General features: G+C 61.5%; 1 protein-coding gene across 1 annotated transcript; it reads right to left on the reverse strand.

Moving 5' to 3' along the window:
- Window positions 1-1,545: 1,545 nt before the first annotated feature.
- On the reverse strand, window positions 1,546-26,941 carry WDR86 (WD repeat domain 86). The gene is made up of 6 exons (XM_012786207.2): window positions 26,303-26,941; window positions 17,776-17,917; window positions 13,608-14,028; window positions 4,525-4,660; window positions 1,884-1,987; window positions 1,546-1,800 (listed from the first exon to the last, which is right to left on the reverse strand). The coding sequence occupies exons 1-6, from the start codon at window positions 26,463-26,465 to the stop codon at window positions 1,639-1,641; spliced, it is 1,128 nt and encodes a 375-aa protein (XP_012641661.2). The 5' UTR covers window positions 26,466-26,941; the 3' UTR covers window positions 1,546-1,638.

A 26,941-nucleotide genomic window follows, 5' to 3' on the forward strand; every position in this document is an offset into this window, starting at 1 on the left:
CTTTGTGCTGTGGAAATAAAAATTACCCAAATATGTGACGCTATATAAACACCAAAACGCAGCAGCCCACGTTTTAGGGTCTGCACCCAGCCGGCTGTGTATTCTAGTCTTCCAGGGCTGGACAAGACAGGATGTGAGACGACATAGGAGCAAGAGCTGAGGTGCGAGTGCAGCGTCACCTGTTGGCATCCGTGAGCTGTGGGCACTGGTGGCTCTGAGAATGGAATATCCCAAAAGGCCCGGGACTCGCTCCTCTGGGAGTGCTCACAGGCGGCACTTGAGGTAGTTCTCTCTGCCTGCCCTTCCTGGAGAGTCACTTGGGTGTCAGGAAGTCCCCTTTTGGATAGGCATGCCCCTCCTGCCACACAGCAGGACCTGGCCACCCCACAGGTCTGCCTGTGCTTAAGTCCCACCCAGAGAACAGCACGTGGGTTCTCGGGCACCGATTCTTCTTGCTCACCCACAGGCCTGTTTTCCTGTGGGGCTGCTTGGAGGTTTGGCCTAGAGCACGATCACAAATGTGCACATCCCTTCCTACTGGCCAGGGTGCATCAGCCGAAGGGGTAGACCAGCCCATTAGGCCTGGGTGCCCCGGAGAGCCGGTGAGCCCTGCCAGGCAGCACCCATTGCTGAAGAAACGCCCATAGTGATGACAAAGCCCACCCTTCTCTACCCCAGGGGCTGCTTCTGCACCAGAGCTGCTCTTTTGGGGCCAGATGCTGAGCTCTCGGCAGCAGACAGTGTCATCCGGGGCTTCTCTTCCTGCACCAGGGGCCAGCCGGGGCCTGGCACAGGGCACCCTGGATGCATAAAGCAGCAGCCACGGGCCTGAGGAGCGCCCCCTTCAGGTGCTGCCAGAGGTGCTGGGGGAGCCTCCCCAGGATCTCTGCAGCCCGAGCCCCGCCCCCACTGGGGTGCTTGGCTCCAATGTGTGTCCTGCGTGTCCGCACGCTGGCACAGCGCTGGCCCCTGTGCATGAGGCTTCGGGGTGCTGCTACTCCAGACCCTGAAGAAGAGGCCTGCTCCAAGGCAGGGGTGCCCGCTGTCACCTGAACAGGCTAAAGAGCCAGGTCCTTGCTCCCCAGGGCCACCCCCCCACAGGAGTGACACTGGTGGCAGCCCCGCATCTCGCCGACAGGACAGGTGGCAGAGGCAGCCAGCTGGCCAGGTTCCTGGGCCCCTAGCTCTGAAGGCTGAGGCACGGTGTGCGAAACAAAATAGGATATACTCAAGAGCACTTTGAAGGACGTGTATTTCAGTTCTTCATGAAGGTCCTCACGACAGATGATTTGCCAAAATAATCAGGCTCTGTGGCTTTTGTAAAAAGTCCTCACTTGTTCTCAGCAGGAAAGGCCCAACCTATGGGGCTTGGGGAGCTTGGGCTGTCAGCCCCGAGACCCTGAGAGTGGGGGAGGCCCAGGATCAGCCAGGGGACAAGGCCTGTGCCCTCAGCACGGGGTGGGGAAGATGAGCAGGCTACAGGCTTAAGAGGGGTGGGGAAGGTGCCGGGCTGGAACACTCAGGAGAGGGCTTTGGAAAGTCTCTGAATGCCAAGGGAGAAGGAGAGCCCAGGCCCTCCAGCGCGGACGGGGTGGCCGCTGTCGCCGTGCTCCGTCGGTAGAAGGCGGCAGCCCACGGTCAGGCGGGCGGCAGGGTCGCGGCGGCGCAGCCCACCTTGTTGCTGAAGAGGCGCGGGAGGCTGCGCTTGGGCGGCGCGGGGCGCGGGCCCGAGAGCCGGCGCAGGTCCCACAGGCGCAGCGCGCCGTCGTGCGAGGCGGTGTAGAGCACCTGGCCGTGCACCTGCGGGCGGGCGGCCACTCAGCCTGCGCTCCGCCCCGCCGGGACGCCCCTGGGGGCGACAGGGCTGTGGCGGCCGCACCTACCTGCAGGCAGTTGATGACGAAGGCATGGCCCCGGAACACCCTCTGCAGCTGTCCCGACTGTGCGTCGAAGGCGCGGGCGCACGCGTCCCCACTGCCCGTGAACACTGTGAACACACAGGGCTCGCTGCGCCCTCCCGCCCGCCCGCCCGCCCTCTCCCGGGAGGCAGGGACAGAGAGGGAAGGGCGGCGCCACCTAACCTCCAGGACTCGGGTGTCCCAAGACTCAGGGGGAAGTAGGCAGAAGTGCCCCGAAAGGAAGCAGGGTCACCTATGTTACCTTGCCACCTCCTGTGGGTTCAGGAGAAGAGAGGCTGGAGGGCCTCGGTCTGCAGAAAGCCCTGCACGGCCTGTGGCCACCACGCCTTCCACGGGCTTCAGGTCAGCCTGTGCTGTCCCCTCCAGGTGGCCTGTCCCTCCTGGCTACCGCTTGGGCCCAGGTCCCCGCTCATGCCCTGTTTGGTGAGGCTGCTTGTCTGCCTGGGATGACTGGCATGTCTTGGAGGGTCTTCCCCTCCGCCCACCGCCTGAGCAGGCTCATCCCCCCCTCCTGAGAGGGACTTGGTCCTGGAAACAAAAGCCAGGTCCTCTGGGGTGCACTAGCACCTTCCCTTGTACTCCTAGCACCCTGTCAGTCAGCCTTTTCCTCCAGCCTCCGCCTCTCCTGGGGCTTTTCCTACATTATAACCTGTTTTCCAGCTTCAACCTGCAGCAGTCACCTGGCGGGCTTGTTAGGACAGATTGCTGGGCCCCGCCCCAGAGTCTCAGGTTTAGCAGGAAGGCCCAAGGATGTGCATTTCTAACCAGCTCCAGGTGAGCCACTGCTGCTGGTCAGAGGAACTCCCTTGTCTTAGGTGGGGCTCTCAGAAGCTGGACCCTGACACCAGTGTTTGTTGCAAACCGTTCATGTGCAGGCAATTCCAGGCAGGGGTGGGGAGGAAACCCCGGGACTCTGATAATGAGCAGGTAACCACTGTGGGCAGACGGGCTCAACTGTTCTGGGGGCCCTGGGGAGAAGGTGCAGCCCACCTGGGGGACAGGGATGGGCTCCTTGCCAATTCCCACCAGCCATCGGTAAGGGAGCTCAGTGGGTGTCAACCCCTAACACTGCCCTGGGCACGGCACAGGCGCCTGCAGCAGGGGCCCCACCCACCCACCGGGCTCCCACACTCAGGCAGGCATGGCCCTGGACCCCCTACAGCAGCTGGGCCTCCGGGGGGGGGGTGCAGGAGCACAGTCTGTCATCCTGTACCCTTGTTGGCAAATATCAAAGGCCAAGCTCTGCCCACGGATTCTCTTCAGCCGCAGGTTCTGTGCCAGCTGCTGCCCAGGGGTGGCGCTCTAGGTGGCTCTAGGTGGCTGCCTGGTGGGGGGTGGGGGCGCTGAGAGCAGAAGGTTCTTCATGCTCAATTAGAGGTCCCAGGCGTGGCAGAGCCCTAATCACACTTACAGGCTTAGCCACAGGAAGAAAGAAAAATAATGTTCCTGTGTTAGACACCCAAATCCTGAGGGCAGGCCAGGCTCTATTCTCAGAACTCCACATTCTACCTTCATCTGACACCTTTGCTGTGAATCTGCTCCCAGGGCTAGGAGACAGCCTCAGGCCCGGCTACCTGCGGGGCTGAAATACAGGGGGACAGGGAGGGTGATGGCAAAGCGTGAAGCTGGGGACTGTTCTGGGAGCCACAGTGCTGAGGCGTAGGGTGAGATTGGGGCTGTCTGGGGTGTGTGTCTAGACAGAGCCTGCAAGGCCCAGGTATGTCACAATTTGAGACCAGTGGGACAGACAGCTCACTGCCTGCCCAACAAGCCACTCTGCCCCTCTGTTTTTCAAGTAATCCTGACTCAATCTTGGCAGCAGGGTCCTCAGATAAAAGACTTTGATTCAGTCTCTCTTACAGAGTGGTCAGAGAGGCACAAGCCTTTGAGGCTTCCAGGAAGGATCCTGAAGGGGCCAACTCAGCTAGAGAAGATGCATTCTTTTGCCCTTCCCTCCTTTCCTTCCTGCCTGCCCAAAACATGACATTATGGCTGGAGCGCTAACAGCCATCTTGAACCATGAGGCTCCCTTAAAGATGGAAGATACATGCTAGGGACGAAGAAACAAAGTGACAGATGGAATCTGAGTGCCTGATGACTTTGCAGAGCCACCTAGTCCTGCCTACACTGCCAGCCTCTGAAATCCTTCTGCCCGAGAGAAAAATAAACCACTACTCATCGAAGCCACTGTTATCTGGATTTTTCTCATCTGTAGTCGAACCCAAGGCCAAGTGAAGCCAAGTCCTCAAGTCTGGCTGGATTAAGTGGGTGTCACTGTCTCACCTGGAAAATTAGAATGCGCCCTCGAGACGTGCTTGACCCTAGGACCTCCAAACATTCAGGTCTCCCCACCTTCTCACAGGGTAAATGTTGGGGGGCCCAAACCCTTACTCAGACATCTTTGCAGAACAGCTGGAGGAACAGGTTCGTGGGGAAGGAACAGCTGCTGCCACTGGGCCCTGCAAATCCTGAACGGCAGCAGAGGCTCATTGAGGGAAAGTCGGGCAGGAAGGAGAGAGACGGAGGAAAAGCCAGGATTTGGCTGGGGGGAGGGGCAAGGCCTCTGAGCAGGCCAGAGTGGACGGCGCGGGGACAGGTCACTTACAGGTGCCCGCGTGGTACTTGAGGGCGCTCACGCTGTGTCTGTGGGCCGCGAACGTGCGCACATGCTCCCCGGTGTCTGCCAGCCAGCACTTGGCGGTCCTGTCCGCGCTGCCCGAGTACACCAGCCGGTTCACGAGCTGGGAGGAGGGGCAAGGAGGTTGGCCGGCCGGGCACTGCCGGCCTGCAGCAGGGCAGGGCGGCTCGGGAGCCCCCAGACCCCTCTCTCTAGAGCAGAGAAAACTGCACGTGCAGGCCTCGGGCAGTGAAATCGGGGGGGCGAGCCCAGAATGACCCTGCCCCGGCCCCACCTGACCACTCACTCCAGCAACCAAGAGCAGGCGGCTCCTCCCTTCCCCGAGACAGACCCGCCACCGATCCTCACTCTGCCCTGGCTGAGTCCCTGGCTCTCTGCTCCCCCTGCTGCTGTGCCTTCCTTGAGGGGCTGCGAGGGTCACAGATACTACCAGGACCACCTCCACCGTTCAGCCGACCGTCAGGCTGAGGAAAGGGCTCTGGGGAGGAGCTCACACCGGGCTTTGCTGGCAGAAGGGCAGTGGGAGAGACCGGCCGGGCACGAGTGTGAGGCGGGCCCCGCCAGGACTGAGCTGGCCGCCAGCGGGGTCACAGGGTCACTGCTCCCCCACCCACAGGGCTGCCACCTGACAGGGAGGGGAGAGGACCCCAGGGACAGGCTCGCCCCCAGCGGCTGAATCTGCTCCTGCTCCGGCTCACAGGAGGTTAGGGGGCCCTCGCCAGGACGGACAGGACGGACAGGACAGGACAGCCCCCGGGAAGTGCGAGACTGCTGAAGTAGGATCGTCCGTAACCCCCACCACACCAGCACCGCCCTGCAGCGTCTGCAGCCAGCGGAGATGCGGACGAGGAGCCAGGGGTGGGCAGGGCTCCTTGCTGCAGGGACCGGGCACAAGGGCACGTGAGACAGCGGCAGGCTGCAAGCCCAGAGGGGCCACCAGGGACCACAGCTGGGGGCCCAGAACCAGGAACTGGGGGCAGATGAGGCACACAGGGCCCTTTTTTTTTTGCAGGCAGCGGGCACAAGGTCAGTCCACACTGGCCACCGATATCCTGAACTCGTCCCTCCTAACCTGCCCATCACGGCCACTTTCCACTTCAGTGCCCACGGCTGACTCAGTTTTCCCATATAGGTCCCTATTCAAATCCCAGCAGACAGGCCTCCAACCAGCCCGGCTCATCTTTCTACCCTGGCTATAGCCCAGGTCTAAGGAGTTAAGAGGCCTCGGGCCAGTCACTACGGCCAAGGGGTGGCGGGACCCACAGGCCACAGTGCAGCCTTCCTGGAAGCTGAGGCCGTGGGGCATTTCCCGGGGACAGTCCCCTGCTGTGTCTCAGGTCCTGCCCTGAAGCCCTGCAAGGGCTACGGTGGCCCCAGCCCATGTGGCCTCCCTGATTGGATGGTCCACTCCCCAAAGACAGGAATGGGTGCGACCACCCACCTGTCCACATCAGCACCGGCAGGATTCCGGAACATTCCTGCATGCACACCTCTGGCTGCATGTGCCCCGCCCAGGGGCACAGGTCCTGCCATCAGCAGGAGCGTCAGAGAGGCTTCCAGAGCCAGCCCGGCACACGGCCGCTGCTCACAGCTTTCAGCAGCCCCTCTTCTCCCTGAGGGAGACCCCCAAGTCCCCAAGCCTGGTGTGCGGAGGCCTCCCTCAGCCAGCGTCTCTGGACATAGCCCCCGGCTTCCAGTTCACACACCTGCTCCAGCACACCTGTGTCCGCACTGTCCCCAGGTTTCCTACAAGTCCTCCCTGCCCGGAAAGCCCCGCACCCTGAGCCTCCCCCCTTCTTCATGGCAAGTGCGGAAGGCTCCCAAGCCGTCCCCCGAAACTCCCCTCAGGCGGCCCCCAGCACGCTGTGTCCGTGTCCGGACGCCAGGCTGACCACTGCGGGCCCAGTGCGTCCTGGCCATGCCCACCCCAAGCTCCCAGAGCCTCCGGCGCCCAGGCCTGCGGCTCTCGGCGTCTGACGCGGGCATGGGGCGGCAGAGGCCTCGAGACTGAGACGCCTGTGGGCTCCAGCGGCGTGGCCTCCACACGCCCGTGCCGCTCGGCCCCACCAGGGAGGTCCGCCGGTGTCCAGGGCTGTGAGGACAAGGGGAGCCCCTCCTGCTCGCCGACAGCCCGTCCTGACGACGTGGGGGCCGTCGCCGCCGTGGTCAAAGCCCACCGGGCAGTGCGCTTTCGGGGCACAGAGCGGGGCCGCCGCAGGCCGGGGTGGCACCCGAGCCTCTCTGTTCATTCACCTCGGCTGGCTCCGAACGGGACGCCACAGGGAGGCCCGAGGCAGACGTGGGAGGGAGGCAGGACAGACGCCGGCAGGGACGCGCCAAATGGCTGGGTCCCTCGGGGCTCCCCGAAGCTCTCGGAATCCCCGGGTTCCCTGGGTTCGGCATCAAAGATGTCACAGTCCAAGTCGCAGCACGGAAGATCGTCAGGGTGGGAGCGCACCCTCGGCGCTTGGCCGACACACCAAAGTGTCGAGTCCAGACTATCATCCCGGTCCTCTGACTCCTTTCTTGGAAACATTGCCGGCAGGGCCAACACGACGACAGAGGAAACTGAGGCAGGGAGCAGCGTCACACGGGCAGCTCTTTGTTGTAGAGGAAAACCCGCCCGAGAGCTGAGAGACTGACCCACCCACTCGCCCCTCTTATTAGCAGCTCGTGGGAGGTGCGGGATGTTAGCAAATGATCAACAGGTGTCCTCAAAATTCCATCTGCCTGCCCGAGCTCCCTCTAAGCAAGCCCACCTGGGGGGTGGACCGCACTGCAGACTCAAGCTGATGGCCTGTCAATCACCGTTAGGTCACTCCATGTCACTTTCTAAATCTTACCGTGCCTGGGCTGGGGAATTCCTAGATAGGGACCGCGGTCCCTCCCTCCCCAGGTGTAGCAGGTGCTGGAGATAGGGCCGAGGGTGGGGCAGCACCCAAAGGGAGTGCCCGCCTCCTCCTCCTCCTTCCACGCGGAGCGGGGCTCGGCACAGCGCCACAGCAGGCAGCCTGCCCCGAGAGGAGCCGGAGACGCTACCTACCTACCTGGCGCAACCACGGCCGCCCTGAGGAGACTCTCCGTGGGACGAGATCCACCAGAGCTGCCGAGAGGGCCCTGGAGGCACGGGTCCCTGGTCCCGTGGCAGCCCAGGCAGCCACGCAGGGTCCCATCTCACCAGCTGCGCCCTGGCCCTGCAGGACGTCCTGGCCAGCCCCAGCACAGCCTGGTGCTCTTGGGTGCAGGTTTCGGGTATGGACGGTCCTGGGCGCAAACCCTGCCTCTACCCCTTAGCAGCTGTGAGGTGGTTGTTAATACTTATCGTCCCCAGGGCAAGTTGTTAACACTTACCATCCCCAGCTTCCGTTATTTCATGTGCAAAATGAGAAAAGACCATCTCTCTCTCAGGAGGTGGCCTAGAGGGTGCATGCGTTGGCGCAGGTGGCACAGGCCCAGGGGCTGGCCCGAACACGGCGCTCTCTCTCTCCCTAAAGTGCCGGCGCCATCTCTGCCCTCAGCTCCCTGGGGCTGGGCGAGACCGGGCTCTGCACGCAGGGAGAGAACCCCGCACAACTGCCGCTTGCTGCGCTCTCCCCGCGGTGCCTTGCCTCCTCGCTCTGGCGGACTCGAAATGCTTCATTTCCTTTGCTTTTCTGTCCTTTTCTCCTTTCCCTTCCCTTCTCCCTCCCTCCCTTCCTTCCTTTTTTTTTTTTTTTATTTAGGGACAGAGTAGTCCTGCTCTGTGTGTGTCCAGCCCCGGGGGCAGTCACTGCATGTCCCCACTTTGCAGAGTGTGAGAATGGAGGTCCCCGCAGCCCGACGGCACGGCAGACATGGAGCCCCATCACCAAGGCCCAGCGCCCTGGCTCCCAGCCGCACCCTGAGGCCGGGGGCCGAAGAGGACCCACAGCTCCCACCCCTCCCCTTTCCCAGAGACTCGAGGCCTAACAGCCATTCAGTTTGTCACTCCTCCACACGCTCAGCAGGGGTTACCGAGTGACTCCACAATTCCCCTCCCGGCACGCACCCAAGAGACCGCACGCAGCATGCGCCCGGATCCTTGCAGACCCTTTGCAACAGCCGGCAGATAGAAGCCACCCACGTGTCCGTGCTCGGCGACGGGTAAGCGACAGGTGCTATCTGCAGCCCACGGATTATTAATTGGCCACAGAAAAAGGAAGGGAATCCTGCCATGAGCTCCACAGGGCGAACTTGGAAGCCTTATGCTCAGCGAAATGCGCCAGACACGGAAGGACAACTACCGCGTGATTCCACGCACACTCGGTCCCCGGAGCCTCCAATGCACAGGGACAGGGAGCAGAATGCTGGTGCCAGGGGCTGGGGGAGAGGACGGAGCTACGTGTTCAATGGGGACAGAGTTCCAGTTCAGGGTGATGGAAAGGATTGGCAATAACAGCAGCGATGGCCGCACAGCACTGAGAGCGTGCTTGGCGCCAGCGAACTGCACGCTTACAGCTGGTTTAAAGGGAGCCTCAGGGACGTCACGACCAGGCAGCCCCAAATCAGCGAGCGGCACTTGCAGACAACCTGAAGGCTGCCGTCGCGATGGCCCACGGACGGGGAAGTCAAGAGGGCAGGAGAGAGAGAGCAGACGCAGCTGCCCCAAGGGGGCCGGGGACAGAGGGGGTGGGAGCCCCGGGCCCCGGTGTCCTGCTTCCTGGATGCCCCTGTGGGGCAGCCTCCTGCCCCCTGTGTGGAGGACAAGTTCCAGAAATTTCCCATCACTCTCGTCAAACCCCCGGCTCGGAAGACGGCAGCCTCCTAAGCCCCCAAAATTCCCATTTTCTGAGCAGTGTCCAGTGAAATAAATTACATGAAAAAAAGAGAAAAGTAAGATCAACCCTCCGCGGGTCACATGGTCCCACGGCCCCCCGCAGGGTGACAGGAGCCGGCCAATCCTGCTTCCCCGCCGCCGGTCCCGGGCCCACGGTGCTTTTCCAGAGGCAGGTCAGGGCGGGCAGGAACAGGGTCCCCCAGGCTGCCTCGGCAGAGACGAGGAGTCCCAGAGCGCAGCAAGGCCAAGGCGCGTGCCGACACCCACCTGCCACCACACGCGCTTCCCACGCGGGGGAAGTGGGGTACAGGGCACCCCTCCTCCCCAGCCGCCCTGCCGTGAGCTGACGTCTACCTCTCCCCCACCATCCCCATGGCAGGGGCTTCTCCAGTCCACCGGCCGACGATCCCGGGCAAACCGGGGGTGGCCTAACCATTAACTAAATCACTGGACAGCTGACGCTTACTGACCTCGGCGCTGGCTGCTCTTTACGCAGAGCGTGAGCCGTCTTCCCGCCGCCGACCCCTCGGACCCTCGGTTTCGGGCACGGTGCCGGCGCACAGCCCCCCACCAGTCCTGAGCCCAAGACAGCATGCAAACCAACGACCTGTCCCCCCAAAGGGGAGCTCCCGGCCTCCCCAGCTCTGACCCAGGGCTCAGCCACACGCTGCAGCCTGATGCTCCACAGTGCCAGGCCCGTGTGCCCCCACCCAGCCGGCCAGCCAGTCCTCGCCCATGGGCCTCCCCACCCAGCCTTCTCACACACCCTGCCCCGCACCCCAGCCCAGCCTGGCACCCACTCCTCGCCGGGGACAGCAACCCCCCTCCCTGACTGGGCTCCACCCTGAACCTAGGGTTTGTGCTTACGGGGGCAAGACCAACCCCACACTGGAGGCACCCTACCCCAGGAGCACCCCACACTGAGCACCCCCACATGAGAACATGTCATTGTGGGAGCACCCACCTGGGAGCACCCCACATGAAATCACCTCATACTGGGAGCACCCTACCCAGGAGCACCCCACACTGAGCACCCCCACACGAGAACACGTCATTCTGGGAGCACCCACCTGGGAGCACCCCACCCTGAGCATCCCCACCTGGGAGCACCCCACCCCGAAGCACCTCCACCCAGTGGCTTTGCCCTGGCTCCCCGGCCTCCACCAGCCGCCGGGTGCTCACTGACACGCCCTTCCCACAGCGTGCCCACCGGGCCTGGCCCCATCTAAGGGAGGAGACAGACTCCAGCCCCAACCACCGCCAGAAGCCGAGGCCCTGATGCCGCCCGGAGGCCTTCCCAGCCACCACCAGGCGCCTGCTGGGTCCGTCCTCGCCCTCCCATTTGCGCCTCCTCCCGCCTCTCCAAATCGGAAGGGTTCTGGAAGGGTCACCTCACCTCCCAGAACCCCTCTGACCAGTGTGGCCCTTGGGGGGGCTCCCTCCTCGTGGCAGCCCCACCTTCTGCCCGTTCCTCACTCCCCACCCACCCCCACCCCTGCATTCCTGCTGGGATGAGCCTGCAGGTGACTGGGCCAGCTGCCCTGCTGTCCCCACCAGCACCTCCCAAGCCCCTCCTCCGCTCCTCTTCCCATTACGTTTGCTTGCTCGCTGGGGCTGTGTTTGAGTTTCAAAGGGAATGCAGACACAGGCAGGGCACACGGCAGAGCCCCTGCCCCTGGGCGGAGCTCCCTCTTCACATCCTCAGCACGTGTGCCTGTGTGCTGTGTCTGTGCTATTTGCGCACACACGTAGCTGTGAGCACATGGTGTGTTCACACGCGTGTGCACATGTATGTATGTGGGCGTACCTGTGTGTGCGTGTGCATGTGCACATGTGTGGGTGGGGGTGCGTCTCCCCTGCGACCCCTCCTTTAGCCTTCCGGGCTCTGCAGGGACCCCCCCAAGCTTCCACTCTGCTGGCAGCACAGCACTGAGACCCACAGCATGACAGGCAGGAGCACCGGGGAGTCCCTCCAGGCCCTGGCGCACCTCCCTCCCCTGCCTGCGTCGGCCCCACCGCCCCACAGGACGGGCTCCCTCTGTGACCTCAGCGACACGAGGGGTCCCAGGCTCCCCGGGGAGGTGTGTCCCCGACTACCCCACCTGCTGCCTTGGCAAGCGCGGAGCACAGACGTGAGGGGCCTCTGCCTCCTGTCACCCCCACCCAGCCCTGGCCCCGCAGCGCTCCCTGGAAGGACGGCGGCCACGTGGCACCACCTCTCACAGGGACCCGGGATGGGGAGGGCGGTCACCACCAGCGCCTGACTCTGAGGCCCGGGGAGCGTGCCACCCTGACACACGACGCTGGGCACAGGATGATCTTAAGTTTAAGGCACGTGAAATCAGCAGGTGCAAGAAGTGCGCTCTGCCCTTCCCTTGTGTCCTGAAAGCAGGAGACAGAACCCCCGTCCCGGAAGGCGGGGAAACCCGCGCACACAGGCCTTGCTGGACTCCACGCCGCACCTGCCGGCCTCGGTCTCTCCCTGCCACTGCCCCAGCCCAGGCCCCTTTGCCCGATCATGTCGCCAAGTCTGTCCACCTTCATCGTGCCCCCTTCCCCGTGAGGGCCCCGCACGTATAAACACGCAAACGCTTTTCTCCCGTTAATCTCTTCACCTCCATTTGGCTCTCAGGCCCTGCCCGGGATGGGGACGGAGGGGACGTTCTGCCTCCCGGCCAGCGTAACCAGCCAGCTGGGATTGGAAACCCGACCTGCCCAGCTCACACCCTGCCCGTCAGCAGGACCTGAGATGGGAGACTGGGACCTGCCTGCCCCACTCCGCGCCTCGGGCCCTGGCACTCCAGGACCCACCAGGGGCCAGAGGTCACCCCGGCCAGGCACAAAGGAGCCCTTCCCTACTCCACTGGTCCTGGAGCCCCGGGGCTGCCCAAGACACCCAGAAGCCCACAGGGGCCTCCAGCAGGACGGGGCACGGGGAAGCCAGCGCCCGGGAGCCCACACGAGACCGCCCACACTCGCCTGTCGCCGGAGCCACCCCTGTGCTTCGCTGAGGCCTCGCTGAGCACCAGCGCTGCCAAGCAACGCAACCCCCTGTGACGTGGCGGGGAGCTGGCCTGGACCGGGAGAGGCTGGCCAAGGCCTGAGCCAGGGACCCAGACCCTAACATGCACGATGGGGGGCAGGCACACCCACTAGGTCCTTAGTAACCACCTTATTACACGGTCCTTAGCACAGACCAGATGCTCATGAGGGTCCCCGTCTCCTGCCAAGCCACTAAATCCTCACACCCCCCGGGATGGGAGCAATTTCATGACCGTAACCCAAACCTGGGGGCCAGATGTGTTTCAGGAATATCTTTTTATTTCAGAAACACACTCGTGCGTCCGCAGTAAAGGTGTGAGAGTCCCGGAGAGGCAGGAAGATGGAAAACAGCCTCCCGCCCGCTCAGGCCAGGCTCCCCGCAGTGAGTTTTGGGTCAAGCTTAAGAAAAAAACCTTTCCACTGTGCTCACGTTTTGGGATTTAGGAGTTACAGAGAGGGGGCTATGGGCGCGTGCCATCCTCACCAGACGTGTGAGGAAACTGAGGCACCTGTCCAGGTGAGGCGGCGGTGCCAGGGCAGCAGCCCTGCGGCCCACAGGCCACCCCGCTGCAGAGCCGCGTGCTGAACAAATCCCGCGATGGGGCCACGTTCCAGACCCCGCCACGGGGACAGACCCCAGGAGGCTGCCGGTCCGCAGCCCCGCAGCGCGAAGACCCACAGGACAGGCAACACCCGCCCCAGGCTCCTCTGGAGGGTCCGGCGCAGCCCTGTCCTACAGACTCAGAAGCTGGGCGCAGGGGGCCGGACGGTGCCCCCCAGATCCGTAGGTTGAAGCCCCCCGCTCTCCATATCTGTGAATGTGACCTTATTTGAAACAGCGCCTTAAAGAGGCAATTAAGTTACAACGAGGTCAAGGTCATCGGGGGGGCCTAACCCTGTCCGACCCTGTCCTTGCGGGAAGCGACCAGGCACAGACACGCAGAGAGGCAGGGACACAGGGAGAGGACGGCCACCCGCGGGCCAAGGAGAGAGGCCTCGGGAGGAACCAAGCCTGCCGGACGTGTCGATCTTGCGCTCCGAGCCTCCAGGAGCTCGGGACCATCGGCGTCTGTCTGTCTGTCTGTCTGTCCTTCAAGCCCCCGCCCCACCCCCGTCCCAAGCAGAGCCAAGGCACCGGGGCAGGGCGGCAGCTCAGAGGACGACCTGCCCCCCCCACCCCCCCCGCGCGGGGTGGCAGCCAGGCCAGCCTCACCTCCAGACAGATGACGGAGCCCCGGTGCTCCCGGAACACCCGCAGCTGCTCCCCACTCAGGATGTCCCAGGCGCGGATGGTGGCATCGGTGCTGCCCGTGAAGGCCGTGTGGCCGGGCGTGTCCAGGACCAGGCACAGCACCGCACCCGTGTGGCCCCTCAGCGTCTGGTGGCAGCAGCCACTGGCCACCTGCCACACCTTGGCCGTGCCATCCGTGCTGCCGGTCACCAGGAGGCCCCCGGCCGCGGCCTCCTCTGAGCGGGGAGCCCCGGGGAGGTCCCCGGGCGCAGAGTAGGCTAGCGTCAGCACGCAGTTGCGGTGGCCGCGGAACTCCCGGGACATCTGCCCCGAGTCCACGCTCCAGACGCGAGCGGTCCGGTCATAGGAGCTGCTGAAGAGCTGGTTGTTGGCCACCAGGATCCTGTGGGGGGGGAGCGTCAGGGGTCAGAACACACGGGGTTGCCAGAACCCACGCAGTCTCCCTCCCCCGGGGCCAGGCCCGGCCTCCCCCTTGCTCTGCCCGGCCTGCCGCTCTCACCTCCCAAGCTCCAGCTCAAAGCGCCTCCGCCTCCAGGAAGTCGCCCTGACTCCCCACACTCACCGCTACTTGTCTGAGCCACCTGCTCGCCTGGCCTGGACCTGCAGAGGGACCAGCTCAGCCGCTCCCAGCCCTCCCGCCCACGGCCAGGGCAGCCGCTCGCTTGGTGAGCAGCACGGAAGGAGGCGGGGAGGGGTGGGGGAGCGGGGGGAGGGTCAGGAGCGGGGAGCGGGCCACGCGGACCCTCCCAGCTCGCCCAGTGCGAGGGGTTTCTGTGGACTCAGGGCTTTGAGCCTGAAACCCGGAAAGTCCAGGCCAAAGTGGGGTGAGGCCACCCTGGGAACGGGACAGACTCAGGTGGCTGGGCAGGGGCTCTTCAGGGGCTGGCGGGCAGGAGGAACGCCCCAGTGCGCCCACGGGGACTTCTGGGGGCACGCTTGGGGACGAAGCCACAGCGGGTGGGGCGGGCAACTGCCATCGGCTCTCACAACAAACCCCTCACAGGCTGACATGTGTTGGCGACGCTCCGGCCTAGCCACCAATAGGGTTCCAGCCCTAATGGGGTTCCAGGCACACAACTGGGCCCAGGAGCCCAAGGGCACTTGGTGGGGGGGGCACAAGGGTCCGTTCATTCTGTAGAACCGGCCAACGCAGGGGGCCGAGACTCTCTTGCAGTGCATATTCACAACTCTTACTCTCTTTTCTTTCTTTCTTTCTTTCTTTCTTTCTTTCTTTCTTTCTTTCTTTCTTTCTTTCTTTCTTTCTTTCTTTCTTTCTTTTTTTTTTTTTTTTGAGATAAGAGTCTCAGCTAGAATGCAGTGGCATCATCACAGCTCACTGCAGCCTCAAACGCCAGGGCTCAGGCGATCCTCCTGCCTCAGCCTCCTGAGCAGCTGGGATCACAGGATCACAGGTGCGCACCACTATGCCCAGCTAATTTTTCTATTTTTAATAGAGATGGGGGTCTCGATCTTGCTCAGGCTGGTCTCCAACTCCTGAGTTCCAGCAATCCTCCTGCCTGGGCCTCCCAGAGTGCCAGGATTACAGGCCTGAGCCCGGCCTTCTTATTCTCATTTTGATGAAAGCTAAGAACTTCTCCCCAGAGACACACCCATCTGTCATTAGTACAGGACTCTGCATGTAGCTTCCAAGGGTCTGTTTACACGCCTGTCACGCCTTGCTAAGAGGCCCTGCCCCCAACAGGAGGGGAGGCCACACAGGGCAGAGGTCGGGGGGCGTCCCTGTGGTGTGGGGCCCTCCTGGATCAGAACCAAGGCCGGCCTCGCCGCCCCCTCTCAGGAGGCCTTGCCACAGCCTGCCGTGGACCGCACTCCCACTCAAGGGACAAGCCTGCCGCCTCCCGCCCCTGCAGGGTCCCCAGACGGTGCTTCTCGATTTCCTGCAAGTCACCTAGTGACACAGACGGCACTAAAATGCCAACTCCCCCTTCTGACTGGCTTTTTCCCTGAGACCCAAATAGCATCATTCCCGCGAGATGTGCATCTTTAAAGAAAAGCGACTCCTTGGTGCCGGGCATGGTGTGCGGGGCAGGCCTTGGGGGCGGTGGGGGTTGGGGGAGAGTCCTGCCTGGCGTGGCCCGGCGCGAGAAGGCAGGGACAGCAGGCCGCTGCCAGGCCACCGCAGTGTCGGGGCCCTGAAGCTCGCACGCCTGGCCCAGCTCTGAACACGCTGGGAAAAGTGAGTTTCACAGCCCCCCGAGGGGAGCCCACCCACTGGGGAGCACAGTTACTTAATCTTGCAAATGTCTCCCCAGAGCTATGGGACAGCGGCTGGTGGAAAATAATGTGTGTGCATGTGTGTATATGTGGGTATATGTTGTGCGTGCACATGTGTGACTGCGTTTGTGTATGTGTGTGGATATATGTTGTATGTGCACATGTGTGACTGTGTTTGTGTATGTGTGTGGGTATATGTTGTGTGTGCTGTGTATGTTGTATATGACTGCATCCGTGTATATGCATGTATACATGTGTGCAGGTGTATGTTGTGCCTATGCACGGGAGACTAACCCTGGCAGAGCATAATTTCTACCTTCCATCGTCCAGCTTTGCCTTTGAGCAGCGGCCAAGGACCAGCTGCTCCCCCAGGCGCGGCCCTCTCCCTGCGGCTGCACCCCAGCCTTTTCCTGACTCGCAGACGGAGGCCCCTACAATTTTTTTTTTTGAGACAGAGTCTCGCTTTGTTGCTAGAGTGAGTTGCTAGAGTGTTGCTAGAGTGAGTGCCGTGGCGTCAGCCTAGCTCATAGCAGCCTCAAACTCCTGGGCTCAAGCAATCCTCCTGCCTCAGCCTCCCGAGTGGCTGGGACTACAGGCATGCGCCACCATGCCCGGCTGATTTTTTCTGTATATATTAGTTGGCCAATTAATTTATTTCTATTTATATAGTAGAGACGGGGTCTCGCTCTTGCTCAGGCTGGTTTTGAACTCCTGACCTCGAGCAATCCGCCCGCCTCAGCCTCCCAGAGTGCTAGGATTACAGGCGTGAGCCACCGCGCCTGGCCTGCCCCTACACTCTTTAACAGCAAACTCTGTCTCAGGAGGGTCGGGGGGCCGGGAAGAGGCCAGCCGGGCCGGGAGCCCTGAGTTCTCACCCGGCCCTTCTCTACCCCTCTTCGGCCCGTGCTGGGCAGGTCTCCAGCCTCACGTGCTGCGGCCGAGGGACCAAGTCCCCGCCGGCTGGAGCCCCAGACGCCCTCCACTCACTGTCTGCAGGGCTCTGCACCCTTCCCCCCAGGCAGGCCAGCCTGCTCCTGGCCCCGCGGGTAACTGTCCCAGCTGCAGGCGCCTGCTCCTCCAGGCAGTCGGAATGAGGGGCGCAGCCCGCCCTTTGCACCCACTGGTCCACAGAGCCAGCCAGCGCCGTCAAAGCTCACGTGGCAGTGTCCCTTCTGGCTGGGCACGTCTTTTCCTCTCTGCCCTCCTAACGCCAGCCCTACCTGGACCAGCCTCCCGGGCAGTGCCCTCCCGTTGGCGAGGCGACCACCGCAAGTTACGTAAACGGTGTCAAACTGATCTGGTCAGCAGAGAGATTTCCATTGCTCAGCTAAGACCCAAATTCAGTAAGGAAAGGAAAAATCCGAGCCTTCTTGAGAAGAAGGGACTGGGATATTTTCAACAGCCACACAGAAAGAAGAGGTTTAAAAACATCCTTGGGCCGGCTCACGCCTGTAATCCTAGCACTCTGGGAGGCCGAGGTGGGTGGATTGCTCAAGATCAGGAGTTCAGAAACCAGCCTGAGCAAGAGCAAGACCCTGTCTCTACTATAAATAGAAATAAATTAATTGGCAACTAATATGTATAGAAAAAATTAGGGTTAGGTGGCGCATGCCTGTAGTCCCAGCTACTCGGGAGGCTGAGGCAGGAGGATTGCTTGAGCCCAGGAGTTTGAGGTTGCTGTGAGCTAGGCTGACACCACGGCACTCACTCTAGCCTGGGCAACAAAGCAAGACTCTGTCTCAAAAATAAAAAATAAATAAAAACATCTTCAACTCCTTCTTCTGAACAATCCCACTCTCCTCCCCCTCCAAACCCCAGGTCTGCCTTCAGGTGTCTACCCAACAATTTCCTCTGGACCGTGTCCCATGCCCTGTCCCCCAGGGCCCAGGCCGACCTGTTCACAATGGACGCGTGTCCTCGGTACACCTGCAGACACTGCCCGGTCAGCACGTCCCACCTCCGGACGGTGCGGTCGGCGCTGCACGTGAAGGCGGCTTCGTCCTCCAGCTGGCAGAAGGTCACGTAGCTTTCGTGTCCTGCAGACGAGGGGGCGTGAGTGCGGCAGGCACGCCAGCTCCTGCCTTTACTCTGGGAGGAACGGGCGGAAAGGGGACAAAGGGAAAGCGGGGGCAGGGAGCATTTGAGACAAGACTAGTCCTTTCTAAATGACCTGGTCTAGGAGAGGCTCAGGTGTGGGGTACGGGGAGCAGGCCGGCACCCACCCTCCACTCTCGCCTCCCTCCCCTGCCTCACCACCTCCTTTCAGTCTCCTTCAAACTTTTCAGATTTTGTGTTCAGCACGCCCAGTGTCACGCAGGCGGGAAGTGGAGGGGCCGAGGGCGTGGCCCGGATGCCGGGATGGCAGGATCCCGTGCGTGGGCTGCCCAGCCAGGTGCCTCCGCCTCCCCCCACCGCTGCCGCGCTGCAGCCCCTCACGGGCGCCGTGCACGCGGAGGTACAGTGGCAGCCACGCAGCGAAGCCTGGGTGCTTGCTTTTCCTTATGCTCGGGGACAGACACTGCGGTAGGCGGAACAACGTCCCCTGAGACTGTCAGTGTCACGTCACTCAGAAAAGGGTCTCTGCAGATGTGACCAAGCTGAGGATCCTGACGGGGGGAGATTATCCTCGGTTGTCTGGCTGGGCCCTAAACGCAGTCACAGGTGTTCTCGAGAGAGAAGAGACGGGAGGCGTGACCCACAGAGAGAGCAAGGCCGTGTGAAGGAGGCGGCAGGGACAGACGCGGCCACCGCCAAGGACGGGGCCAGACACCGATGTTCCCTACAGTTCCCGAGGGAGGGTGGCCCTACTGACACCTCGGTTTCGGCCCAGTGACACTGATTTCAGACTTCTGGCCTCCATAACTGTGCAGGAATAAACTTCAGCTGTTTCCAGGCACAGCAGCCCCAGGGCACTAACAGACACCGAGATGATTGAGACACAGTCCTGCCTTCAAATCGAGCTCCCAGTGCAGAAGGAAAGACCTCAGCCCAGGGCGGCACCGGGGCTTAGCACCCACTGGGCAGTGGTGGCGGGCGCTGGGAAGTGCGGACGGGTCTACTGGGGGCCGGGGGGGGGGGGTGGCACATGCACGTGGAGGTCTGTCCCTGTCACTCCCTGGGGGCCTCCAGGCCAGAAACCAGGTGCTTGACAGAAATGGTTGACAAGGCCACACGTGCCAGGGCCGAGGCCTGAAATTCCGGGGACCTGGCACCCGAGCGACCCCCGGCTGGCAGGATCCTGACTATTGCCCAGCTGCCAGATCAGCGTTCACGCCCGGGCGTGACTTAGCAGCCTTGGAGAAGCTCCCAGAACGCTCCCACCTCAGAGAACAACGGTCCACAGCAAACTGAAGCTGAGGACACAGTCGCCCCCAGTGTCCGGTGGGGACTGGTTCCAGGACCACGAAAACGAAATCCGCAGACGCTTAAGCCCCTTGGGCTGGTATTTGCACATAAGCTACACACTTTCTTCTGAACACTCTGAATGGTCTCCGGGTCACTCCTCATACCTAACATGACACTGCACGTCACTTGAGTAGCACTCAGTGAGCACAAAGTCAAATACTGCCTTTTGGAACTTTGTGGAATTTCCGCCCCCCCCCCCCAAATATTTTCCATCCGAGGTTGGTTGAGGCCCTGGGTAAGAAACCTGTGAGTGCGGAGGGCCAGCTGTATTGGGAGGAGTGTGGGGACCAGAAAATAAACACAATCAAAAGACTGCTAGAACTAAGCATTTTAAAGATGAGGAAACCGATTCATTGAAACATCCAAGCATTTGGGAGAAGTACTTACTACAGTAAGGATTTTGGCAGGATTTAGAATTTCGTTTAGGTGCCTGGCAACAGGTGGACAGTGGTTTACACCCTCCTGGGTAGTTTCAAGCCAGTTTACTATTTTTTTTTTTTTTGTCCTAGGTTTAAGCTTAGTTACTCGTGGAAGAACTCAACTTCCTGGGTTCTAAGAAACAGAATTAAAACGTTTCTCAGTCTCCTTGGATAGCATATACCAGGCCTCTAAGAAAACAATGTACGAATTAAGTAAACACTGGAAGAAACTGCAGATTATGTTTCTGTTAAAATACATGTCGGCTTAAACACTGAGGGCAAAAAGTGTTTGTCAAAACAGGCCGGATTTTTGCCAACCCCGAAGAGTTTATAAAGAGTTTAAGATTGTCAACAAACTTTCCCTGGGACCAGAACTGTCCCACCCTCCCACTGCCGCAGGAGGCTCAGCACAGACCAAAGAGGACACTCCCCACCCCAGCCCCGCACCCCCCACCCCCGCCTCCTCCTGCCGGCTGGGGACACCCAGGATGGAAGACGTTCTGTGGGCACTGCCAGCCTGCACGGGTGTCACCCCCCTCGGCCCCCTGAGGACCCTGTGGGGCTGGCACCAGCTAAGGCCAAGAGGGGCTGTCTCAGATACCTCTTCCCCGAGCCCACCCCACCGCAGGAAGGTCAAGCCCAGGACTGAGTCGTAAATCAAGCCAAAAAAGCACTTAAAAGCCAAGCGTGGCTAGAGAGCTTCGACACCTCTGCTCCATGGGGCTGCAGCCGTCAGGCCGGGGCGCCGAAGCCCTGAGAGGCAGGACAAGAGAGGACGCATACACAGATCGAGAGACGACGTGTACACACATCGCCGATCGCAAAAGTGCTGATGCATACAGACAAGGACTTGAAGAAGCCACAATGAAAGGAAGTGAAGTTTTTCAATGTAAAAAAAAAACCTCATCTCTGAGCCCGGGCCAGGCTGCCCTCTGCCCTCTGCCCTCTGCCCTCTGCCGGGCCTGGCACTGAGCCTGCCGAGGCCCCCCGCAGCGGTCGGGGCTCTGCGGAGACAGGCCCTCCCTCTGTGTTTCCCAGCACGCACCCCACATGTGAAAACACACCCGCGTGAGTCACGGGTCAGGGCCCTGCCAGCGGAGGGCCCGGGGGACCCTGCGGAGCACGTCCCTGGCCAGTGCCACCAGCCCCGTCACCCACATCCCACAGACGCCCCACAGGCCGCCACTGCCCCAGGCCTGCGGGCCGTCCCAGGCTGCAGGGGACAGAACCACTCCTGCCACCCACGGAGCCCACAGCCCGCCCCGACCCCGGAGGGAGGAGGGAGGGCCCGAGGCACCTCCGGGGACTGCAGGGCCCGGGCCACGCGCTGCTGGGATTGTGCGGAATAAGCAAAAACGTCAAACTCAAAATAAATATTTTCGGAGGGATGAAGACTACAGATAAGACGCAGTTATATTATGTTCAAAAGAACATGCTGAGGCCCGAGGGTTTCCTGCCAAGGTAGCAGCCCCACACCCCACGGACTTTTTGGAGGTTGGAAGTCAAACTGCTCCCCCCGTCCCCCCACCCGTCTCCAAGGGCACAGGGGGCGGCCATGGGCCCTGGTGCCACGGGGACGGCCCAACCCAACACGCCTTAGACTCAGTGTGAAAACGCCGCCCTTTCTCTGCTGAGTGCCCAGCTTTGGACAACAGAGCACGCGGCTGCCCGAACAGCCAGGCGGTGGCAGGGACGGCATCGCATGCTTGGTTCTCCAGCCTGCCACCTCCACGTCTGGGTCCTCGCCTACGCCCCCACCCGGCCCCTCCTCTTTTCCACCCTGCCAGCCCACTCCCTCCACCCCTGCACCCCAGCCGCCTGCACAGACTCAAGGTCTTCCTTGGCTCCCTGGACCTTCCATTTCCGGCTGGGTGCAGAGAACTGGGAGCCCCAGCAGACTCTAGGTCAGGTCACTTTCCCCCAGCGCCAACCGCAGGGCCCCTCAGGCTGGCTGTGGCCCTCCAGCCTGGGTCACCGGGCCTGGGAGGAAGCCCCTCCACAGCTGTCTCCCCAGGCAGGGCCTGAGTCTGGGAGAGGTGACAGCCTGCTGGTACTAGCCGCGGGCCTTACACTCTGCCTGAGTTCTATAGGGTGTCCCTTTTCTAAACTCTCCTTGTCTGACCCTGACCGAAGGCGCTGCCTTGTGATGCGTTCTCTGAGCAAGCCTGAAGCAGGTGACGCCTGGGCCCAGAAGCACCGAAGGCGTGGCTTCTGGTCTCTGCAAACCCCCGCTTTGAAGCAAGATCACCGTAGCCTTGGCTTCCTGGACGTCTCCAGTGGGACTGGCCCGCCTGCCTGAGAGCTGCCCGAAAGGCCACCTGTAGCCCCTGTCACTGGTGTGCAACGGGACCTGCTCCTTCCAGCCCGGTCTCCTCCCGCCAGCCACTTCCCTCCCAGTGGCTCTCAGCCTCCCGCCCCCAGTCCCAGTTCCCGCCCCCCTGGGCCAAGAGGGGAACCCCGAGTGCCCCTACTCACAGAGCGTTCATGCTTATCAGAAATTCAACCGCACACAGCCCCTCGGCTGGGCGCTCACTCTCCGGTCCAACCTGCAAGTCCACCGGGCGGGACCCGAGCTTCCAGCCTGATGGGGTGGGACGCCATGAGACGCCACTAGTGACGCAGAGCCTGCGGGATGCAGGTGTGGGCAGGACCACGGATGTGGCCTGTCAGGAGGTGCTCGTCGCCCGGCCTAATCACCACCGCGGCCTTGTGAGGCTAGGTTACTACTGTTACAGATGAAGAAACTGAGGCATGAGAAGTTAAATAGCAGGATTCAAACCCAAGCAGTCCAGCCTCAGAGCCCAGGCTCCTGCCCACCGGTGGCCAGCAGGGGTCACTCCGCCAGGTAGGCGCCTCCCATGCCACAGTAAATGGGAAAGTGCAGTTTGTACCCACAGAATTAACCCCTCCAATCATGTTAGCCGAGGAGGAGGCCTGTGGAATAGCCACAGTCAGGTGCAACCTCTAGGCTGGTTCCCTGACTCAATGGCAACAGAACGGGCCACCATTTGGGAAAAGGTCCCTCATCCCATTGGTCCAAGGAAGTGCCTTCCTATAAGACACGGGCAAGTCGCAGTGAGCAAGAGGGGCTGACGACTGCATAGCAGGCAATTCCTCCTTTCGCAGAGCCGGCGACTAGGCCTTCTTTCCCACTGTGGGCTCACCAGCTGTATCTGAAAGCCACTTCCACATAGTAAAAAGTAAATGTGTTCACAGAGAGAAGGTCGCCCGCCCTCCCTCCCGCCACGGTCACTCTCCCGGGGCCCCCAAGAGCAATAGCATGCCACCAAGCCCCACGCCACGGGGCACCGTCCTTACTCCTCCCTTCCAGCCCACCCCTCAGCCCTGAGCTCTGCAAGGTGCACCTCTGGCCCCCCGATCGTCTCTGCTGATGGGAGTGGAGCAAGAAGCTCATCTGCAAAGGAAATCCCCTGTATGAGTCGCCAACTCCAGCCACTGATCAACCCCAGGCTTCTACCCAGAGGCTTCCGCGGGCCTGGGCTGTGTGTGCGAGGAGCTAGCACTCAGCAGGAGTGCAGAGAGCTCTGGACCGGGCGCCAGGAGACCGCAAGGGACCAGGGCTGCTGTGATCAGCCGTGTGGCCTGGGCCCGACCTCCCCCGCAGCAGCCACCGGGGTGGAGGCAGCACCCACACAGAGGTTAGAAGCCCTCTCGCCATCGACCAGCCTCGGCACCCGGACAAGTCCTAGGACGGCACGGCGCCTCGAGGGATGTCCACAACAGGGCCCACCCCCCTCTGGGGGAGCATCCCGAAACCACTGAGAACCCTCTGCACCTGGAAACCACACCTGCACCTCCCCGTCCTCCTCTGTGAGCTGGTGTCAGTCCCGCTGCCTCAGAGCCGGGGGGGGGGGTCCCCACACAATAAAGACGTACATAGAGGAGTAGTTATAAAACACAGGGCACTAAACTAATGTTAAGACATACTACTAATGTTTCACTGATATAAAAAAAAGTCCTACAGGAGGAAGGAGCTGGCAAGACCTTGCTGTCCTTGGGTAGAGGGCACACAAACGGATTATTGAACACCCAATGATGCTTTTGCAAGTTAAGTCTATTAGTGCAATCTCGGGATAAAGAAAGGTTACCTTTGTCCCCTCTGTACTAGACAATTCTTGAATGCCAACCTTATAATAGCAGAAACAACCTGGCAGAAATGGGCAGCAGTTCTTTCATTCAACAGTTTTCCTATTGAGTGGGGACGGTCCTCAACTGGGGCAGAAGGTTGGGCACCCTTCATTGAAAAGGGGGTGCTAGTGCCTTAAGGGGACAAGCAGCTATGAGGGCCACCAAAGCGGGTGTGAAGGAAGAAAGTACAGATGCCAGACCCAGAGCTGGGCGGAAGGTGGGCCCTGGAGGCTTGGTGGGGCTGCAGAATTGCCGTGGGGGCAAAGCCAGATGCCCGCCAGGCCAGAGCCAACCTGTGGAAGCCTGGAGCTTCACTGGGAAGAAAACCCACCTACCAAGCTGGGCTCCCACAGTGGGTCCCTGGCCAGGGGGTCCCAGGGCCAGCTGTACAGCAAAATGCTTGTTAGAAATGACAATTCTAGAATCTTATTCATAGAGGATCACTGGAGCCAAGGTCTGGTGATCTGCATTTCTGAAACCCCTCCAAAGTAGGTTTTATGTTTGAGAAACAAATACAAGTTTGATGTAAAATTTCTAACAGACCCCAGACCTTCTATTCCTAGTTGGGTGCCTATCAGTGTCTGGGACGGTTTGCCGGTAGGAGGCATGTGTTAGTTTGTGGCCAACTCTCCACTATCCACACTAACCAGTAAAACCAGTATTCCAAAATCCATCCCTTTTGGTCTTGACTGTTTTTATTTAAAACCAGTAGTGTCAGGATCAGCCAATATAGAAGCCAATATCCTAGCTAAGCCGCCAGGCCACCCAGGATCTGCCGCTTATGGCAAAGCCGGGGACAGAAAGCCCGTGCCTCATCAGGGTACCGTGTGTGCAGCTCTGGCAATAACAGGACCAGAGCTGAAAAGGACCTCACAGTGCCTCAGGGCAGGCGCTGCACAGGCACAGGGCCAGATGCACCCCAGGTACACCGACCAGCAGAGCCAGTGCAGTACACAGATAGAAACCGGTAGGTGCGTGCACAAAACTGCTTCATAACTACTCACGCTACCATGTGCGATGCCTGTGATAGTTCACCCTGTTTCCAAATGCTAAACGGATTTAACACCCCCCTTTTGAGAAACTTGGATCCATCCTACCCCACACCCTCCCTTTTACAGTGGATGAGATGCCCTGGAGAGGTGGGCGGTGGGGTGCCACGGGGCTGGGGGTGTCAAATGTCAACCCTGCCCCGTCACTGGTGGTGAGACCCTGGGCCAGTTACTTAACTCGTGTCCTCAGTTTCCAAACCCACACATGGGACAACACAGTGCGACAGAGACTGCTCAGCACCGCCAGCCCCTAACACAACCCGACCGTTGCCACGACAGTCCCAAAGAGACTGTCAAGTCTTGGCCAAAGACCAAAAGGCCAGCGAGCGAGACAAGGGAAGCACTGCTCAGAAGCGGGGTAGGTGCGATTTGAGTGTGTTTGTTAAAATCGCTGTGATGGTAGGTTTCCTGCAGCCCGTAGACAAATGATCTTCGCCTCCGCAGTGGGGCGCCCCTCGGCGACTCCACCACGGCCCCACCCCGGCGCCCCCACCCCGGCGCCCCACCGAGCGCTCCCACCGAGTGCTCGGAGCGCTCTGCTGGGCACTCTTCCCCGAGTGGGCCGGCGGCAGGGCCTGGGCTTTTATTTATTTATTTATTTTTTTTTTAATTTTATTTTTTTTTTTTTGAGACAGAGTCTCACTTTGTTGCCCAGGCTAGAGTGAGTGCCGTGGCATCAGCCTAGCTCACAGCAACCTCAAACTCCTGGCTCAAGTAATCCTTCTGCCTCAGCCTCCCAAGTAGCTGGGACTACAAGCATGTGCCACCATGCCCGGCTAATTTTTTTCTATATATATATTAGTTGGCCAATTAATTTCTATTTATAGTAGAGACGGGGTCTCGCTCTTGCTCAGGCTGGTTTCGAACTCCTGACCTTGAGCAATCCGCCCGCCTCGGCCTCCCAGAGAGCTAGGATTACAGGCGTGAGCCACCGCGCCCGGCCTATTTATTTTGATTTTGATTTTTTGAGACAGAGTCTCACTTTGTTGCCCAGGCTAGAGTGAGTGCCCTGGCGTCAGCCTAGCTCACAGCAACCTCAAACTCCTGGACTCAAGCAATCCTCCTGCCTCGGCCTCCCAAGTAGCTGGACTACAGGCATGCGCCACCGTGCCCGGCTAATTTTTTTTCTATATATATTAGTTGGCCAATTAATTTCTTTCTATTTATAGTAGAGCCGGGGTCTCACTCTTGCTCAGGCTGGTTTCGAACTCCTGACCTCGAGCAATCCGCCAGCCTCGGCCTCCCAGAGTGCTAGGATTACAGGCGTGAGCCACCGCGCCGGCCGGGCTGGGCTTTTAGAAAGGGGTCTGCGGGCGCAAGCGCGGGCGGCCACAGCCTGGGCAGGCGAGCGGGGCGGCGAGCACGGGAGAGGAGCGGGGCGCGGCGAGGGCGGGTCTACCTTGCAGGAGCGCGCAGCACCGGCCGTCCGCCGTGCTCCAGAGTCGGGCCGTGCCGTCCTCGCTGCCCGTCAGCAGGCGCTGCCCGTCGGGGCTCAGGCTCAGCCAGTTGATGCCCCCGCGGTGGTCGGCGCAGACCCTCAGGGCCGACCCGCCGCCCCCCATCCCGCCGGCCGGGGCGGACGCGAGGAGGATCCGCGCCCCACTAGAGAGGGACGCCCGGGGGTCCGCGCGGCGGCTCTGTGCGGCGGCGGCCCGAGGCCATCGCGGGGAGCCCGGACACCCGGCTGCTGCGGAGGCGCGCGGAGGGGGCGAGGAGCCCTAACTCCCGCCGCCCACCAGCCTCCAGGCCCGCGAGCGGGGCAGGGGACTGCGCTGCCGGGGGCGGCCCGCTCGGGACCCACGCCCCCAGACGGGGCAGTCCTAGGCGCGCGGGCGCACACCACCCCCTTCCCGGCACCGCCTCGGAGGACCCGCACCCTGCCGGCGAGCCGGGCGGCGGCGTCTCGGGGCACACGGAGCCCCCGCCTCCTCTCGCGCCCGCAGGGCCAGGGCGGGGAGAGAACCCCGGGAAGCCAAGCGCCCCACGCCCGCGCGCCCTCCGCGCCCCGCGCCGCCGGCGGCCGAGCGCAGAACAATAC

The sequence above is a fragment of the Microcebus murinus genome, chromosome 9 (assembly GCF_040939455.1).
Source record: "Microcebus murinus isolate Inina chromosome 9, M.murinus_Inina_mat1.0, whole genome shotgun sequence".
Lineage (NCBI taxonomy): Eukaryota > Metazoa > Chordata > Mammalia > Primates > Cheirogaleidae > Microcebus > Microcebus murinus.

Coding starts and splice junctions, on each gene's coding strand:
- WDR86 (XM_012786207.2), bottom strand. CDS start 26,465: ATGGGGGGCGGCGGGTCGGCCCTGAGGGTCTGCGCCGACCACCGCGGG. Junction 1,988..4,524: donor CAAGTACCACGCGGGCACCT/GTAAGTGACCTG, acceptor GTGTGTTCACAG/TGTTCACGGGCAGTGGGGAC. Junction 1,801..1,883: donor TCGTCATCAACTGCCTGCAG/GTAGGTGCGGCC, acceptor GCCCGCCCGCAG/GTGCACGGCCAGGTGCTCTA.